Raw genomic sequence first — 17935 nt, forward strand, 5'->3', positions numbered from 1 at the left:
CTGTTCATTTCTGTTCTCTGTTCTGTTCTCTATTCTGCTCTGTTCTGTTCTCTGTTCTGTTCATTTCTGTTCTTTGTTCTGTTCTCTGTTCTGTTCTGTTCTCTGTTCTGTTCATTTCTGTTCTCTGTTCTGTTCTCTGTTCTGTTCTCTGTTCTGTTCTCTGTTCTGTTCTGTTCTCTATTCTGCTCTGTTCTGTTCTCTGTTCTGTTCATTTCTGTTCTCTGTTCTGGCCTCATTTCTGTTCTCTGTTCTGTTCTGTTCTCTGTTCTGTTCTCTGTTCTCTGTTCTGTTCTGTTCTGTTCTCTGTTCTGTTCTGTTCTCTGTTCTGTTCTCTGTTCTCTGTTCTGTTCTGTTCTGTTCTCTGTTCTGTTCTCTGTTCTCTGTTGTGTTCTGAGTGTTCAGAGATGCCACAGTCCAATAATGGATCAGTTGCTCTGACTAAATAAAAGCATTGGTCATTGTTTTGAATTTGTATCAGTTATACTCATCATCATTCGATCATTCGATCGATGTATTGATCCAGACTGATGGATCGTCACACCCCTAGCGGTGACACGATCACCTGATCACCATGACGACAATCATGCAAGACAAAAACACGGTGTGTCCTGGGACAGGGAGCTAAACATCTGTGGCCTGTGGACAGCAGAGGACAGGACACGCCCCCTCGTTGCCGTGGCGACACTGAGCGGCGCTCCTCACTGTCCTCTGGCTGTTTATCAACCAAACCACTTATTGATTAATTGGAAAAATGATCAACAGATGCCGATACTGAACAGAAGCTGAAGTTTGACCACAGCCTGTGTGTGTGTGTGTGTGTGTGTGTGTGTGTGTGTGTGTGTGTGTGTGTGTGTGTGTGTGTGTGTTTCAGAACGTGATCCTGTCCAGCGGAGCAGAGAAGGTTTGTCCTCCTTTCACTTTCAGTTTTGGGGGAGACTCTCCTCTTACCTTGGTGTCTAATGTGTGCGTGTGTGCGTGTGTGTGTGTGCGTGCGTGTGTGTGTGTGTGTGTGTGTCTGTCTGTGTTTGTGTGTGCGTGTGCGTGTGCGTGTGTGGCAGCCCCTGGAGCTCAGAGGTCCGTATGACATCGCCAACCTGTATCCTTTCTGTCCAGGTCACATGACCTGAGTCACTTGTTATACATCCTTATACATCCTGTGTAGTACAGTGTGTATTACTGCAGTACATTGTGTATTATTGCACTACATTGTGTTTTACCACAGTACAGTGTGTAGTACAGTATGTATTACTGCAGTACAGTGTGTATTACTGCAGTAGAGTGTGTATTGGTCCTGACTCGCAGTACCAGAGGTTTGCTGTTTGGTTTGTCAGAAGGCGACGCCAAAGAAGCCGTTTCCTCCACCTGCCGCTCTGCAGTACTGCATGGAGGTAGTACTACTGCCAGTGTGCCCAATGTTACTGCTAATGTTACTGTTAGTACTGCTAATATTACTGCCAATGTTACTGCTAATATTACTGTTAGTACTGCTAATATTACTGCAAATCTTACTGTTAATATTAACTATAATACTAATGTTAATACTACAACTATTGTTAATACTGCTAATAATACTGCTAGTACCACTTATAGTACTACTAATAATGTTACTACTACTACCACAGCTAATGCTACTACTAATACTAAGACTACTAATACTGCTAATGTACTACTGATGGCTTCACACACGATCTCGGCTCCGTCTGACTTTAACCCCCTGCTGTTAGTACTGTCACTGTCACTACTACAAATACTAGTATTACTACTAACAGTACACACACTACAAGTATCAGCAGACACTCGAGCTCCTGCCTCCTGTTGTCAGAAACCAGGAAGACCGCCAGCGGCACCGTCTACACCAAGAGACTGTGCACAGGCCCCGCCCACCAGGCCTGCACAGGCCCCGCCCACCAGGCCTGTACAGACTCCACCCACCAGGCCTGTACAGACTCCACCCACCAGCAGGAAGTCACCGGTAAAAAAAAAAAAAAATAAAATAAAAAACTTCCTGAGGAGGAAAACTGCTGACGTGCAGAATGACATAATTACATTTTTAAAATGTAACATTTGTTTTTTCTAAATATTATTTATTGATAAATAATACGTATATTATTTATTTTGATATAAATATATATTTTAAATTATTTTAATGAATAATTTTTTTAAAGTTAGTGTAGCATGAATATACTTTGCTGTGTCATGGTGGCCGAGGCTGCGTGTCGATAAAGTTGTTTGGTGCTTGCAGATCCCGGGTCAGAGGCTGCAGACGAACCTGCAGCCAAGAGAGCCAGACCCGCCCCCGCAGTGACGGACAGCACCGCCCCCGCAGTGACGGACAGCACCGCCGGCCAATAGGAGGGCACTGTGCCAGCGCTGGCAGGCGGCCATGTTGGATGTACTGACGGAGGCGAGCAGGAAGTGGCATGTGCAGACAGGAAGTGGCGTGTGTCGATGCTCCTGTGTTGATCACAAAACGCCGCGTGGAACGATGATCAGTGTGAAAACTGACAATATCAAACAGAAACCAGCTCCCTGGGCTTTTTTACACATCAATACACATCACACATCGATCTCACACACACACACACACACACACACACACACATACACACACACACACACACACACACACTGCTCACTGTGAGCCCCGTCCTCCAGGCTCTCAGGTTCCTCAGCAACATGAAGAAAAGAATCAATGCTGGGGGGTGGGGGGTGGGGGGGGTGCAGAGCATGAACATGTTCTCAGCGGGACGGTCCCACAGCCGAGAGGAGCCTCCTGGAGAAGGTCCAGGCGGGACGGACTCCGCTGAGGCGCTGACGGAGCCGTTAGGGGCGTTTTCCTCTTGGAAAGATTTGTTTATATTTTGGGGGGGATTAGTATTCCCGCCACAAGGGGGCAGTGTGTGTGGGGTCACTGTGCATTGATTTGTTAATGTGATGAATTTAATATAGATATTTAGAAAAAAGCTCATTTATGTTTGTTTCACAGGAGGAACTGAAATGTTTGGTTGATTAAATGACTGGCAGATCTTGTTGATTGGTTGATTGGATATTAATCCATTACTGAAGCCACGCCCTCTTTTTGTATCCACTCAGATTAAACACCACAGGAAGTTGACACCAATTGTACTGATGTCTCCTTTTTATGCAAATTTTATTTGTAATAAATTCGTTTAACTGCAACATCAGTCACATCAAAACAAAAATATAAAAATAATCAAAGCTCTGTTGTCCTCACTTCCTCCTTTGTAGCTCCGCCCCTTTCATCTCGCTCCTGTTGCTCCGCCTCCAAAAACAAACAACACATCATGGCAGCGACTGTGAAGAAACTTTTTTTTTTTTCTTTTTTAATCTGGTTTGAGCTCAAATCAGGTTAGACTCTACCGTGCTAGAATGCCAGCTAGCTGCTAGCTTGTGCATGTGCAAATGTAAATGGTCACATGACGGTGACCCAGGGCCGACCACTTTGGCTGCAGGTGTAAACGTCGATATGAAATGTAATTTTGGTTCAGAAACGCTGACCTGTCGATGTATTTGTTGGTTTGTCACTGTGTTTAGTAACACTGAGTTGTGTTTAATATGAAAGACATTTCAAACTGTGGAGGTCTCATGTTAGAATTAAACGCCTCAATTCATCACAAGAATCAAACACAAGAAAAGACAATGTACACATCATGAAATGCAAAGTGAGAGTTTTTATTAAACAGTTTGATTATTGATGAGAAAGTGGACAGGAGGCCTGCAGCATAAAAGCACCAGATTCAGGATTTTCCTCATCTGTGTCAGTCAGGCTGAAGGTGTTGGCTTCAGATCCTCTGCACAGAGGCTCAGTCTAATTGCAGGATGTGTTACATCAAGTTTCAGGAAACAGATTTCAAAGAAAAAATGAACAGAAAGAATGGCTCAAAAAATCAAATCCAAAATCCAGTCAACCATTAAAAATCCAACCTGACAATCTGACAGCTGCACAAACTCAGAACCAGCAAACGTCCTCGTTGGGGTTAATATGGGATTGAATACATCATCTGAATGAGATGCAGGTCTGCAGACAGGTGACAAATGAAAGGTAAAACCATCAGAAGGTGTTGGGTCGACATCACCTGGGCCTGCTGAACATTTTTCTTCATGCTGCAGAGCATGATGGGAGCTGAACTGCTTCATTGTACCTGTGTGGAAACATCTGCACTCGTTCTGTTTCTCCACTCATTTATTAGGTTTTTCCCTCAATTTGTCCCCCGTCTGCATATCATTGACAGGTGGCTGCTCTTTCATCACACTGAGTTTTTTTTTTTTTTTTAATCTTTCATTACTCAATTAAATCCCAGCAAACATTTTGCTGTTGAATAAGCGTTGCCAGAACGTCCAATCAAGATGTCCTGTCATGGTTCAAAAATATCTGGAAGTTGTGACGACGTCCAGACGTTGCCTTTCCATCAGCTGGACGTCCTTCCTGGCCGTTGTGGCAACATCAGAATAAGTTGAACCATGAACGGGACAATTCAGCTGCTCTGCTGAAGTTTCCGGATGCCATCTGCTTCCCGAACTGCGACACTACGGCTGCAGCTGGTTCACATCAGACACATTTTCACCGGTGTCCTCAAAGCTGTAGTTATAAACAAAGAAAAGGAGTAAAACATTTTGTCTAATCGAATTTAGTATACATTTTACATACATTTTCTTTTTTCATAGCAATAACGATCAATATTTCCTGGTTTGTAAGACTGAAGGGTCTGACTAGACATTCAGTGGACAGGGAAACAGCGTCACCGTGTGGCCATCTGTCACATAACAACTTTTCAGTTTTTGTTGTCTGACCAAAATCAGTTTTGGCCAGATGCACCATGTCTCCAGAAGATGTTTGCTGGGATGTTTCTGTTTAGTCTTGTTACTGATCAGCTGAAGTGATCCGATTGATTTATCTGTCATTTCTGCTGTAAGGCTGCTGCTGTTTCACTCTGTGGTTGTTTGGTCTGAAGGTGCTCGGTTACTGCGATCTCAGCTGAGCCTCTCAGTGGTTTTTATCTGTTGATGTTTCAGATTCACTCTTTTCTCCTCAGGTGTTGAATCAGCTGATGTGTGGTCAGTTTGTCGGTTGGCGTTTAGTCGTCATGCCTGTCGTCCGTCAGTCGTCTGGAGGCGTCTGTCAGCCTTTCTGCTGCAGGAGGGAATAAATACCATCAATTTTGCTCTGCATGTTCTGCAGCTTGGTGTTGATGGTGCTGATGAGGGGCACGGGGTGAGGCACGAGGTACCTTGGTGCCGCACTGATGGTGGTGCTGTTTTCACATATTCTTCCATAGAAATCATCTGTACAGTCACACATCCAGTCGTTGGACATCAGCATCCTTCGACACGTACCACCGTTCATACAGGGATCCCCAGTGCAGACTTCTACTTCCCTTGAATAATAAAAGGAGAGGGAGCCCTCCGAGAACGTCCCCCACCGACAAGTTTCATTGCAGCAGGAATGTGGGACGTGAACAGGGTTCCGATCATAAGAGAGATGCATCAGTTTTCTCCTGACTTCAATAAATTCTTGATGATCATCGTATGTAGCAACAATCTCTACATAACATAACTCCCTGCTATTGATTTGCCCCTCGTCATCGCAGTTTGCCATGGGTCCACAAAGCATTTGGGAAGACCGCCACTGAAGGTCCATTTTTTCTTTGTTGATGAAACCCACAGCGATGGTGACCTTCTCTACAGGGATTACAGTGAAACCATCTGTTTTGTCAGGGTAGTCCTGCTTCGTGTCGTGCACTACCACCACCCAGTTGTACCAGAAGTACTTCTTGTCCAAAGCCGTTTTGATCTCAGATGCAATTAGTTCTTTGTCCTTGTAGCTGTATTTTTTGCTGATCTCCTCCACATCCCTCTTCATGTACTCCTTGTAGTTGTTCATGCAGTAGTTCAGAGCATTTTTCTGAGCTCTAACAACTTGTTTCATCATTGAGGTGTGTTCAGCTGCCTTGACTGACGTGTCGAAACCCATCAGACTCCAGTAGAACTGGTTGAGGACCATCCCCCTATACATCAGGCTGTTGAAATAGAAAGCGTACATGGCCACATCATCAAAGCCACATTTAAACTTCCTGGTCAGGATGTCGAGCAGGTTCTTGCTGAGAGACGTGCCCCTGATGGTCAGGTAGTGGTAGAGGCTGGCCACGCTGCCTTCAGTGGCCGTGTTCTCATAGAAGGTGGTGAACATCTCAGCCAGACGGATCTTTTTCTCATTGCTCTGTGCCAACCTGGAACTCTCTATGAGCTCATTTAACCTCTTCCAGGCGTTGAGGATGCGGACCTCGTCCTGAGAGTAGACGCTGGCGTAGTTGTGCCATTCCACATCCGTTGCCAGGTTGGAGATCTGGATGGAGAGAGAGTCCAGCTTCCTGTTCACCTCATCCAGATCAGCCTGCAGCTGGTCTGTGGGGCTCTCCTGAGGAATGAAGATTAAGACCATGCTGACAAAGGAGAGCATCAGGCCTCCGATACCTGGCACCAAGCCAGAAAACTTTGAGATCTTCTCCATTATGCCTGACAATGTTTTTGTTCCCTCAAGATGTTCAAATGTAGATTTGAATGCTTCCAGAGCAGTTTTCCCAGTGTCCATGACTTCCTTTGTTTTCTCTTGAGTAAGGTAGGTCAGGTCCCTCCTGATTCTGGTGGGGGGTCCAGAGTTGGTGGTGCTGAAGGTGGGGTCATGTGACAGAGCAGATGTGGTCGTCAAGTAGAGAACGAGGATCAAGGAGCCCAACAGCAACGACACACGCAGGACCGCCATCTCTGCAACACAGACAACATATTGTTTATTTTTAAAATGCTCCACATCCAAGAAACAAACCAGCAAATTCACCCCCTCAACACACAGACACACACACACACACACACACACACACACACACAGTGTGTGTCATGTTTTGTTTTCCTGCTCGCAAAATTTTCCTTTTTTATATTGCCTGTTGTGTCAGACCAAGCTGTGGACACATTGATATAAAGAATAAATGTGAACAGAATTTAAATTAGTTCATGTTAAATTCATGAATAAATAAATTTTCAGTGCAGTACTAAGTTGTAGGTTAGTTGTTGAACAGTGCAGAGATTTTATGAACCATATTGTTTCAAAGTCTTTACTTTGAAACAACATGGCTGCCATTGCTGCTCCCCTATCCCCCCGATCTAGTCTATTTCTGAGGTGTCGCCCTGTGGCCGTCTGCCTCATAACTGTTGCAGTTTTTGGCGTCCAACTTAAGTCATTTTTGGTTGGTTCCATCAAGCTCCTCAAGTTCACAGACATCACCATCCTGATTTGGTGTGGGTGCCACCCTCTGCCTCCTGGGCACCACCATCACCCAGGACCTGAAGTGGCAGCTGAACAGCAGCTCCCTCTCTAAGAAGGCCCAACAGAGGATGTACTTCCTGCTGCAGCTGAAGAAGTTCAACCTTCTAAAGACCATGGAGGTGCACTTCAACACCGCCATCATCGAGTCCATCCTCATCTCTTGCATCACCATCAGGTACGCTGTTGCTATTGCCAGAGATAAGAGCAGATTATCTCGCATCATGTGCCCTGTCGAGAGGGTGATGGGCTGCATTCCATCATCCCGGAGCTGCATGCCTCCTGCACCCTTAGGCCAGTGGCTGAGATTGTGGCAAACCGTTCCCACTCCAGTCAGGGACTCTTCAAAACACTTCCCTCTGGCAAAAGAATGTTTTGAAGAACCTCGTACCACAAGAACACCGGCTTCCCTGCAGCCGGAGGCATTCCAAGACGCCCTCCATGTGTGGACGCCATGCGTCCAGCCTGCACAACCTGTAAATAACTTCTTATTAGCAGGTGCTGAGGCAAGCATACGATTGCTTGAATTATTATCCTGCCATCCATCCATCCATCCATCCATCCTTCCATTTTCTGATATACAAAACTCAAACAAACTGTGGGTAGTGCTATAAGCCAGATGCTGTTATTATTGTTGCTGGGGATTTTAATCAAACGGACCTCAGAACTGTTCTGCCAAGATTCCACCAGCACGTCCACATCCCCACCAGAGGAAACAACACACTGGACCATGTCTACACCAGTGTTCCTGGCAGCTACAGAGCCCTCTCTCATCCTCATTTTGGCCAGTCAGACCATATCTCCCTGCTTCTCCTGCCTGCCTACATCCAGCTGACAAAAAGGGTCAAACCAACTGTAAAAACAGTTAAAGTGTGGACAGATGAGGCTGCAGCGGCTTTACAGGACTGTTTTGAATGCACAGACTGGCAGATGTTCAAAGATGCTGCTACCCAGGAGAACCACACCGACCTTGAAGAATACACATCATCAGTGACATCATACAACAGCAAATGTGCTGATGATGTGAGAAATGCCATGTTTAATAAATCAATCAAGAGGGAACCACATTTTAATTTCGTTATACAACTTGTTGTATAATGACCAATAAACTTCCTTGTATCCTTATATAAGAGTAAAAACATTATATCTCAGAATCCACTGCGTGGATTTGAATCAAATTTTGACCACAGAAGTGACTTCCCAAGTGCTGGAGAGGTTACCCCTAGCCTCTACAATTTTTTTGTGGTTTTAAATTTAGAAATATAGTGGCATCATGTACAAAACTGGCATGTAAAGGGTTAAAATTGTGAAAATGAATAAATATTTGGTTATGATCAGGATTGATGAGTAATTATATATTGATATGATATTTTTACAGCGGTTTTAGGAGGAGGACAACTTTTTTAAATTTTATTTTCTTCAACAAAGGGTGAACCCAAACTCTGAGCACGAGCACACGCTGGCGTTTGGTTGTAGTTTGGTTTTGTGCAAACAAGGGGCAACAAATGACACCCCAGACCAGACCAGCAGGGACATCCAGTCATTTTTACAACTTTGAACCTGTTTCTTTGTGCCTTTTAGCTGAAATCACATCCCACATGAAATCAACTGCTTGCAGCTTTGATATAATTCCCACTAATTTTCTCATAGAGGTTGTTGACACAGTTGGGCCCAGGATTTTATTAATTTTTAGTTGCTCCTTAGCAACAGGCACTTCTGCATCTATTTTTAAACATGCCGTGGTCCAACCTCTGGTAAAGAAACCTAACCTTGATACATTTGAGGCCAATTTCTAAACTTCTGTTTTTATCAAAAGATTTAAAAAAAAAAAAAAAAAAAAAGGTTTCTACTGAACTTTTAGCTTTTATGTGTCATAGGAACATCTTTCAATCAGATTTTAGAGCTTTGCATCGCACAGAAACCTCCTTCCTCACAGTAAGCAGTGACCTCCCAGCTGCTGACAGGCGAGAGCACAGTTTTAATACTTTTAGCTCTCAAAGCAGCTTTTGACCCAGTATTTCCTGCCATTTTAATTGACTGCCTCAAAACCTGGGTTGGCATCAAGGACGCTGCACTTGCCTGGTTTTACTCTTACATTTTAGAAAGAGCCTACACGATCACCAGAGGTAACCAGTCATCCTCCACAGCTCACATCACCTGTGGTGTTCCACAAGGTTCAGTTTTAGGCCCAATTTTATTTTCTATTTACATGCTTCCTCTTGGCCACATGACCCAAAAAGCCTGGCTGCTGTCAGAACTGGCTCACTGTCATCAACTGTTGGAGGCACCAAATTATTTTCAACTCAATAACTGCAAGTCAGAAATCATATTGTTTAGGTCCCCAAACCCTCACTGAGAGTGGCCTTGGCCCCTGGTGTGCTAATGTGAAGCCATTTAACAGAAATTTGGGAGTATTACGGACTGAAATTTTGTACCTCAGATGTTCTTCCTTCAGATCAGAAGCATCTCCAGAATTAAACCAGTGCTCTCACACTCTGACCTGGAAAAGGTAATCCATGCATTCACTTTTTTACTCCCTCCTGTCTGGCATAAAGCAGAAGTCTCTCTTTTGCCTCCAACTGGCTTCTTGCTGGTTTTAACAGACGACATCACATCACCTCCATCCCAACAGCTCGTCTGGGTCTGGCCCCAGTAGAAATGTTGACCCCACATGAGCCACTTCACAGCCTTAGATCCTCAGGTCGGGCCCTTCTGGCCGCTCCAAGTCGAGGTTTAAATCTAAATGTAACCAAGCTTTTTGCTATCAGGACCCCTCGGCTTTGGGGTGTCCTCCCTGAGGAGACTTGCAGACTCGGCGACTTCTTTTAAATCACTTCTTAAAACCCATTTGTATAGATCTGCCTTCATCTGAGGTCATCTTGTAATTCTCTTTTTATTTTATCTTTTAATTCTGTTAAAGCTCTTTTCAAACTGTTTTTGCTCATATAGTGCTATATAAATAAAGATTATTATTGTTACTATTGTTAGAAGAGGCAGATCCCCAGGCACAGTGGCACCATGAGAAAATAAAACTCAGAAACTTACTTTAACTGGTAGAAGCCCAGATGGCGAGAGGTGCTGCTGGACGCTTGGTTTGTGTTTTCAGAAAGTGTCGCTAACAGAAGCTGAGCAGACGCTCTGCAGGGGACAGCCAGCCTGTCCAGTCTGTCCTCACACAGTATTTCTGCTCAGAATAAACAGCAGCGAGTTGGAGGAGGGTCTCTGGCAGGAGCGGACAGAGGCGTTGAGCGTTACTCATTAACTTATTACATTTTATGTCATTTACAGTATTTGGGGCAAAATGTGCAAATGTTGTGCAATATGTGCAAATGTAATAAACTTTATTATTCTTGACTTGTGTACACACAACCATGCCAAACAGTACAGCAGTATATATAATATATATGATAGCATATGGTGTAGCATACTTTCGTAGTCGTAATAATTGTTCTATTTAATATCGAACTTTCAACTTTTTACCGTTAAGTTAAGTTTAAGTTTTTTCCTGTTTCCCTGCACTGTATCACCAAGACTGATTCCTGTGAATGTTGCCTGGCCATTCAGGCTCTGACTCTTCTGCATGAACGAACCGGTCACACTTTACAGTACGGTTCTCTAAATCAGAGGAAACTACTTAACTACCAACATATTACCTGCTGCTGTGTGTGACATTAATTTGTTTTCCATATGTCTCTGTTTGTGACGGTCTCTGCTCTCTGGGTTTTTAGTTTCAGATTTCCTCTCCTGAGTCTGTGTCTGTGTTTGATAAGAATTCAGTCGAATGGGCAAATGTTTGGCAAGCTCCAGTTCCAGTTTATTCAGAGCCCAAAATGTCTGTTTACAGTCTCAAAGGGCTCGACATTCCCGCCAACAAACATCAAACAAACAAAATAAAAGTCAGTTCTCCAAATGTCACCATCGTGCAAGACTGAAAACACACTCTCTCTCAAATTTCATATTTTCAAATTCAAAACCTTTATTGGCATGGAAGTTACAAGAACAATTTTGTTGAAGCAACAAAGTACAATTTGTTGAAATATTTGGACAAAATAACCATTTAAACCTTAAACAATACATAAGACATTTCAACAAACATTAAGATTAATTTTAGATTATTTTTAGATTAGATTCTGCTGAGTCCTAATCTCTCTTTAGGGCCAGATAACTTTCTAATCTACTTTGGCTTTCAGTCTGAATAGTTTTCTTTACATTGTGTTATGATTTGATTTTTTCTTATTGTTTTTTGGAAAGCAGTATTGGTGTCAGAGAGTCAGATTGTGTGTGAGCCTGGTCAACTCATACTATGTCCAGTGATGTGGCTGTTTACAGTAAACTGGTGTGTGTTCTCCAGACATTTAGGATGTTTTTGAAAAAATCATGATGTTAGTTTTTTTCATATTTACTGGCAGGACCTAATTCTGACAGACCTTTTCTACAATGTCAGGGTCTGATTTGTCCCCACTCTTACGAACGGGGGAAATGAGCCCTTTGCAGCAGGTATCAGCACAGCTTCAGCAGTGCACTCTGCATCTCCTGGCTGCTGCATCTGACCATCTCATTTGAACGCTGTCTGGTCCTTGGTCGGAGACGTTTTGTCTGTGTGGTCAGTTCTTCCAAGCTAATTGCGAAATCAAGGGGGTTTTGACTGTCTTTTATTGTTTTTTGATTTCTTGTAATGATTTTGTCCAGATTTTCAAGACGTGCTCTCCAGATGTCACCTTTTTGGATCGGTAATGTTTGTGGTTTCTTTGTGTTGAAGTTGTTCCACATATCCTAGAATTGATTTTGACTAATGGCATTCTCAGTATCTTCAAGATTTAAGTGGGTGTAATTTTATTTATTTATTTATTTTCCCTAATATTATGTTTTATATTTGTTTAGAATTTCATTGTATGTAATGTGTAAGGCAGGGTTGTTTGGTTTGGGATCTTTTTCATTTGCTACTTTTCTCAGGTCTTTTTTTGATAGTCTTGCATTCTTAATCAAACCATTTCTTAATTTTTTGCCTTTTAACAGGCGTTCGTTTTTGTCTTATATGGTCGGCTTTAATAGATGCTTTATGAAATATCACATTGATATCATCGATGGCTTTCTTTACACCATCTCTGGTCGGGACATATTGATATTGCTCATATAGATAATATTGATCATATCAACTGACTTCAAGGCCATGATGAATTTGTCTCCACTGTCTAGGGCCCATTTGTAAGCAGGATGTAATTCATGCAGCTTACTGGCTTCCCTTTTCTGTCACTAATTTGCCCTGAGAGCTTAAGGAACATGTTTATTTGGTTGTGGTCTGAGGGGAAAGGATGAATCTCCCTAAAGAGTCCCCTCTGAATGTCCCATGAGCATCTACAGGCCTGAGGTCTGGCAGAGATGCACAACCCCCCTGCCACTTTGGTTTATTTCAGAGTGAAGGCTGTTCAGACGGGGGATGGTGGGTGTGGTAAACGGCTGCTGTCCTGTGGGTCGATGACTTCAGGTTCAGTCCCTGTTCTTCCATTCAGATCTGCAGTCACATTTCCCTGGGAAAAAGGCAATTTCTGAATCGCCTATTGATCTAACCTTTAACCAAATGTGTGATTTGCCTTGTTTCACTGCTGGGATCTCTTTTATACCACACCAAGATCCCTCCCGATGTTCTGCCCTTGCATATGTGTCACCCCTGACACCCCGACACCCTGACACCCTCCTTCTCCTATCAGAAGCCATATCAGCACTCATCTTTTAAAAGCATTATAAAACTTATTTTCTTCCGATATTCTGTTCTCTCTTTTTTAACCCTCCCCTGAAGCACTTTGAACTTTTGAAGTGTATGGTATACATAAAGTTTGCACAAGTTTGAACAACCTCTGTCAGCCTGAAATCTGAGAACCGGCACTTTCGCCAAATTCAGAGTGACATCACGCTGAAACAACAGGCCTCCATTCATTTGAATGGCACAGCTGCGTTGACGCAGCGTTGCTGCCAGCACACAGAACAAAGCTGGCCTTGGCTCAGGCTTTGCTGCAGCGCGACGCGACGTCATCCAGCAGAGACGGCGTGTTAGACGACCAGACACGTGCACAGGCATGTTGGGCGCCGTGTGACACAACATGAAGAGCTGCTCAGCCAACAGACTCACGACATCCTCTTCATCACCAGACCAGGCCCGGGCATCCACAATAATACTTCAAAATAAAATAAAACAATTAGAAAGCCTTTTGATAAAAATAAGTTGCTGTTAAGTTGATGTTGCAGTGATTCCAGTTATTGCCTGTCTTCCTGCATGTTTTTGAAAGAAATGGAGTGAATTTGCTCGGTTTCAAAGGACTAAACCTTTTTTTTTTTACATATCAGGGTCCAGATCACATCAGACCGAGGTCTGGGCTTGACAGGTTGACGGTCCAGAAAATGGAAAAGTTTGAAAACCCCTGGACTAACCTGCCATCATGAAAACATCACAACAGACACATACACATCAGCTGGGTGTGTTGTAGCTTATTTTGCAGATAAATCCAGCAAATCCATCTGATTTCTTTCAAAGACAAAAGGTGATGAAAAAACAAATGAAAAAAAAAACAACAACAGAAAATTAGTAAAAGATTAGAAAAAAAAACAAGAAAATGTCAGAAAATTTGCACTTGAAAATTAGTAGAAGCCATAACAACAACAACAACAACAACAACAACAACAACAATACTACTACTACAACTACTACTACTACTACTACTACTGATAATAATAATAATAATAATAATAATAATAATAATAATAATAATAAAGAAATAACAGGACCATACTAACAAAATTCTATATTTATAAATTAAATTACAGTTTGGTTTGGTCTGGAATGCAAAACCACAGAAGTACCACCAGGTGTCACTGCTGCTTTGTGGATACTACAACATTTGCTGTGTGTGTGTGTGTGTGTGTGTGTGTGTGTGTGTGTGTGTTTAAAAATCTGAACAGATTCATTTGAAAAACATGAGAACAAAGGCAATGAGCAGCTTCATGATGCAAAAAACTCACACACAAGAAGAAAATGACCAGAAAATTAGCTCAAAAAAGAGAAAAAGAAAAGAGACAGAAAATGTGGCAGCACTTTATATTCCAGCTCAGTAACAGTGGGGTAATAGTTTAGCAACAAAGAGAGGCATAATTAAGTATTTTTCATTTCAGTACTCAGCACATTCAATGTCAACTGATCTGAATTCATCAGAGAGTGCGACACATTAATACACACACACACACACACACACACACCCAGAGAGAGAGAGAGAGAGAGAGAGAGAGAGAGAGAGAGTTGATTTTCACTTTGCATATGAGTTGTTTTAATTATTGGAATCTGGAATAAACCTTGTGTTTTGGTTTTACCCATGTTTTAACCATTTTTGATGACCAGAGAATTAATAGAAATGATCCAAAAAATCCCACATCAGGACACAGAGACCCTGAGGAACGCCACAGAAAAATTCAGGCTTTGATTTGAGTCAAAAACTTTTGATATTTGGAGATTTCTCTGAGAATTTTGCATTTTTTTTTTTTTTGGGAGGAATCAGCAACACCACAGCTTTAACTTCAGATGATGCAGACTCACAAAGAAACAATTTCAAAAATAGTTTGTTTGCTTGCTTTTTTTTTTAATGGGAATGTTAATTTTACTTTAATGTTTATCGAAATTAAATGCAAAGAAAAATGTCTGCCCAGTAAACAGCGGACTGGTCGGGAGAACCGGTCTGACAAAGCTCCGCCCCTTACCTGACTCACCTGAGACACACAGGAACCAGGCTGTCATTCTCACAGAGGACACACACACACACACACACACACACACACACACCAAGAGGAAGACATAAGATTCAACTTCAGACTTAACCCAGAACTTCCACTGAAGGAGGAACTACAGGAGGAATACTGGGAATACTGGGAATACTGGGAATACTGGGAATGCTGGGAATACTGGGAATACTGGGAATGCTGCCACTTCAACCTGCCGCTGACTCTGAGCTCTGACTGTGTGTTTTGTAAGAGCCACGACTCGAAGTGAAAACAACTTTCAGGAAACGTTCCAGAGCAGGGAGTGGAACCACAACTGACTGACTGGCTTCCAGTCTGACTGGTCTGACTGGTGAGTTTTTCTCTTCACTCAGAGACAAAATGTCTTCCAGATCAGGGGAGGATCTCTGCTGTCCTGTCTGCCATGACGTCTTCAAAGATCCTGTGCTCCTGTCATGTAGCCACAGCTTCTGCAAAGCCTGTCTACAGAGCTGGTGGACAGAGAAACCAACAAAAGACTGTCCAGTTTGTCAGAGAAGATCTTCAAGGAGTGATCCACCTCGTAACTTGGTGTTGAAGAACCTGTGTGAGGCCTTCTTACTGCAGAGAGACCAGAGAGCTGCAGCAGGATCCAAGCTCCTCTGCAGTCTGCACTCTGAGAAACTCAGGCTCTTCTGTCTGGACCATCAGCAGCCAGTGTGTCTCGTCTGTCGAGATTCAGACAAACACACCGACCACAAGTTCAGACCCATCGATGAAGCTGCACGGAATCACAAGAAGGAACTTCAGGAATCACTGAAGCCCGTCCAGGAGAAACTGAAACGTTTTAATAAAGTCAAAGCAAACTGTGATGAAACAGCAGAGCACATTAAGGTCCAGGCCCGACGCACAGAGAGGCAGATTAAGGAGGAGTTTAAGAAGCTTCACCAGTTTCTCCAAGAGGAAGAGGAGGCCAGGCTTGCCGCTCTGAGGGAGGAAGAGGAGCAGAAGAGTCGGACGATGAAGGAGAAGATGGAGGCTCTGAGCAGAGAGATAGCAGCCCTTTCAGACACAATCAGAGCCACAGAGAAGGAGCTGAGAGCTGAAGACGTCTCATTCCTGCTCAACTACAAGGCTACAGTGGAGAGAGTCCAGCGCCCCCTGCTGGAGGATCCACAGCTGCTCTCAGGAGCTCTGATAGACGAGGCCAAACACCTGGGCAACCGTCTGGGCCAAGATGAAGGAGGTGGTCTCCTACACTCCTGTGGTTCTGGACCCCAACACTGCTGGTCCAGATCTGGTCCTGTCTGAAGATCTGACCAGTGTGAGACAAGGAGATGAACAGGAACTTCCTGCAAACCCAGAGAGGGCAGACTTCTTCTGTGTCCTGGGATCTGAAGGCTTTAACTCAGGGACTCACAGCTGGGACGTGGAGGTTGGAGACAGTCCAACCTGGTACCTGGGTGTGGTGGAAGAGTCCGTCCAGGGGGAAGGAGACACAGAGTCTGGACCATGGAGACTAATGTTCTGTTATGGTGAATACTCAGCGTTCTCCTCATCGGATCCAGACACCCCAGTTCTCCCAGTACAGGAGAAGTTCCAGAGGATCAGAGTTCATCTGGACTGGAGCAGAGGAGAGCTGACCTTCTCTGATCCTGACACCCACACACACATACACACCTTCACACACACTTTCACTCACAGGCTGTTTCCATACTTTGGAACCTGGGAGGAAGATGCTCTGAAGATCCTACCAGTGAAGGTTCTGTAACAGGGCATGATGATGATGATAGTGATGATGATGATGATGATGATGATGATGATGATGATGATGATGATAAAGATGATGATGACATAAATGATGACAATGTTGATGAAGATGATAGTGATGATGATGATGTCAGGCATCATCTCTGTAAATGAAACATAATTTTGATGGTTCATGAACCTGGCAGGTTTTTTCAGTAATCAGAAACCTAAACATTACACACATAATGTAAACCAGCATGTAAATGAACTTTAAATCCAAATCAACACCAAAAATGTACATGATACCTTTAAAAGAGATGGGTTCATAGTACGAACTGTAAATGCTCTCAGTGTTTACCAGAGTTTAAATCTGTGGTTTCAAACTGTTCTGCTGTATTTGGTGAACAATTCTCATTTAAAATATATATTTTTTAATCTTTCCGAACCCCGAAAACTCTGACCAGCTGATCATGGAAACAAGACAAAATGGCATGAACTATTCAGTTATGTCATTCATAATCCTGTGTTGCTGTAATATATTGCACATGGAAGATAATTGTTGCCCTGATGTGCCTGTTTTTCAATTTTTTTTTTTTTTGTGAGAGGTGTGCTATCACTTTTATAAGCAATCCGACTTACGGATTTTTCACAATTCCACCTTAACGAAAAATTTTGCCCATAGGAAATGAATGGGTAAAATTTTGCAAGGCTCTGCGTCGCACAGATTTTGTGCTACATTCACGCACAAAATACGAAAAACATGTGTCTGGTGGAGAAGAAACAGCGTGTCAATTTTCAAACTGACCCAACTTTCCGTTTTTTTTTGCAATTTCTGATTAGAATTGCATTTTCAGCCTCATTGCAAATGAATGGGGAACCAGCCGACACCCGTGCATTTTCAAACCCTCACAGCTCCCTCATTATTTTGCCTACAAACTCCATTCAAAGCTGAAATGGTTCAGCATAAGTTGGACTTCATGTGTGTCAAGCTAAAATTTTGTTATCTGTTTTCGTTTGGTAGGAAACTCAGCGGCCCTGGAAAATCATCTAAGAATCCTCTCTTTAACTTGCTCAAATGTTCACAGTTTTCACTGCACATCCATAAAAATT

General features: G+C 43.1%; 2 protein-coding genes and 1 pseudogene across 5 annotated transcripts in view; 2 read left to right on the forward strand and 1 right to left on the reverse strand.

The window, feature by feature from the left end:
* rpp30 (ribonuclease P/MRP 30 subunit) overlaps positions 1-3117 on the forward strand; it is a 10385-nt gene extending 7268 nt beyond the window's left edge. Inside the window, exons 8-13 of one of the 4 annotated variants that reach the window (XM_030077386.1) lie at positions 872-901; positions 1059-1096; positions 1309-1388; positions 1770-1897; positions 1946-1972; positions 2243-3117. In XM_030077386.1, coding sequence (XP_029933246.1) covers positions 872-901; positions 1059-1096; positions 1309-1388; positions 1770-1897; positions 1946-1972; positions 2243-2305 — 366 coding nt within the window. In that variant the 3' untranslated portion in view covers positions 2306-3117. Of the gene's footprint in view, positions 1-871; positions 902-1058; positions 1097-1308; positions 1389-1769; positions 1973-2242 lie in introns of all 4 variants that reach the window. The other 3 variants (XM_030077387.1, XM_030077384.1, XM_030077385.1) reach the window with 3 other exon arrangements.
* A 2023-nt stretch (positions 3118-5140) lies between these two features.
* Positions 5141-6781, reverse strand: LOC115377549 (SE-cephalotoxin-like). The gene has a single exon (XM_030077361.1). It carries the CDS (start codon positions 6779-6781, stop codon positions 5141-5143), a length of 1641 nt encoding a protein of 546 aa, XP_029933221.1.
* An 8697-nt stretch (positions 6782-15478) lies between these two features.
* On the forward strand, positions 15479-16847 carry LOC115377550 (tripartite motif-containing protein 35-like; annotated as a pseudogene).
* The last annotated feature ends 1088 nt before the right edge of the window (positions 16848-17935 follow it).

Source organism: Myripristis murdjan, chromosome 19, assembly GCF_902150065.1.
Source record: "Myripristis murdjan chromosome 19, fMyrMur1.1, whole genome shotgun sequence".
In the NCBI taxonomy this organism is placed as follows: Eukaryota; Metazoa; Chordata; class Actinopteri; order Holocentriformes; family Holocentridae; genus Myripristis; species Myripristis murdjan.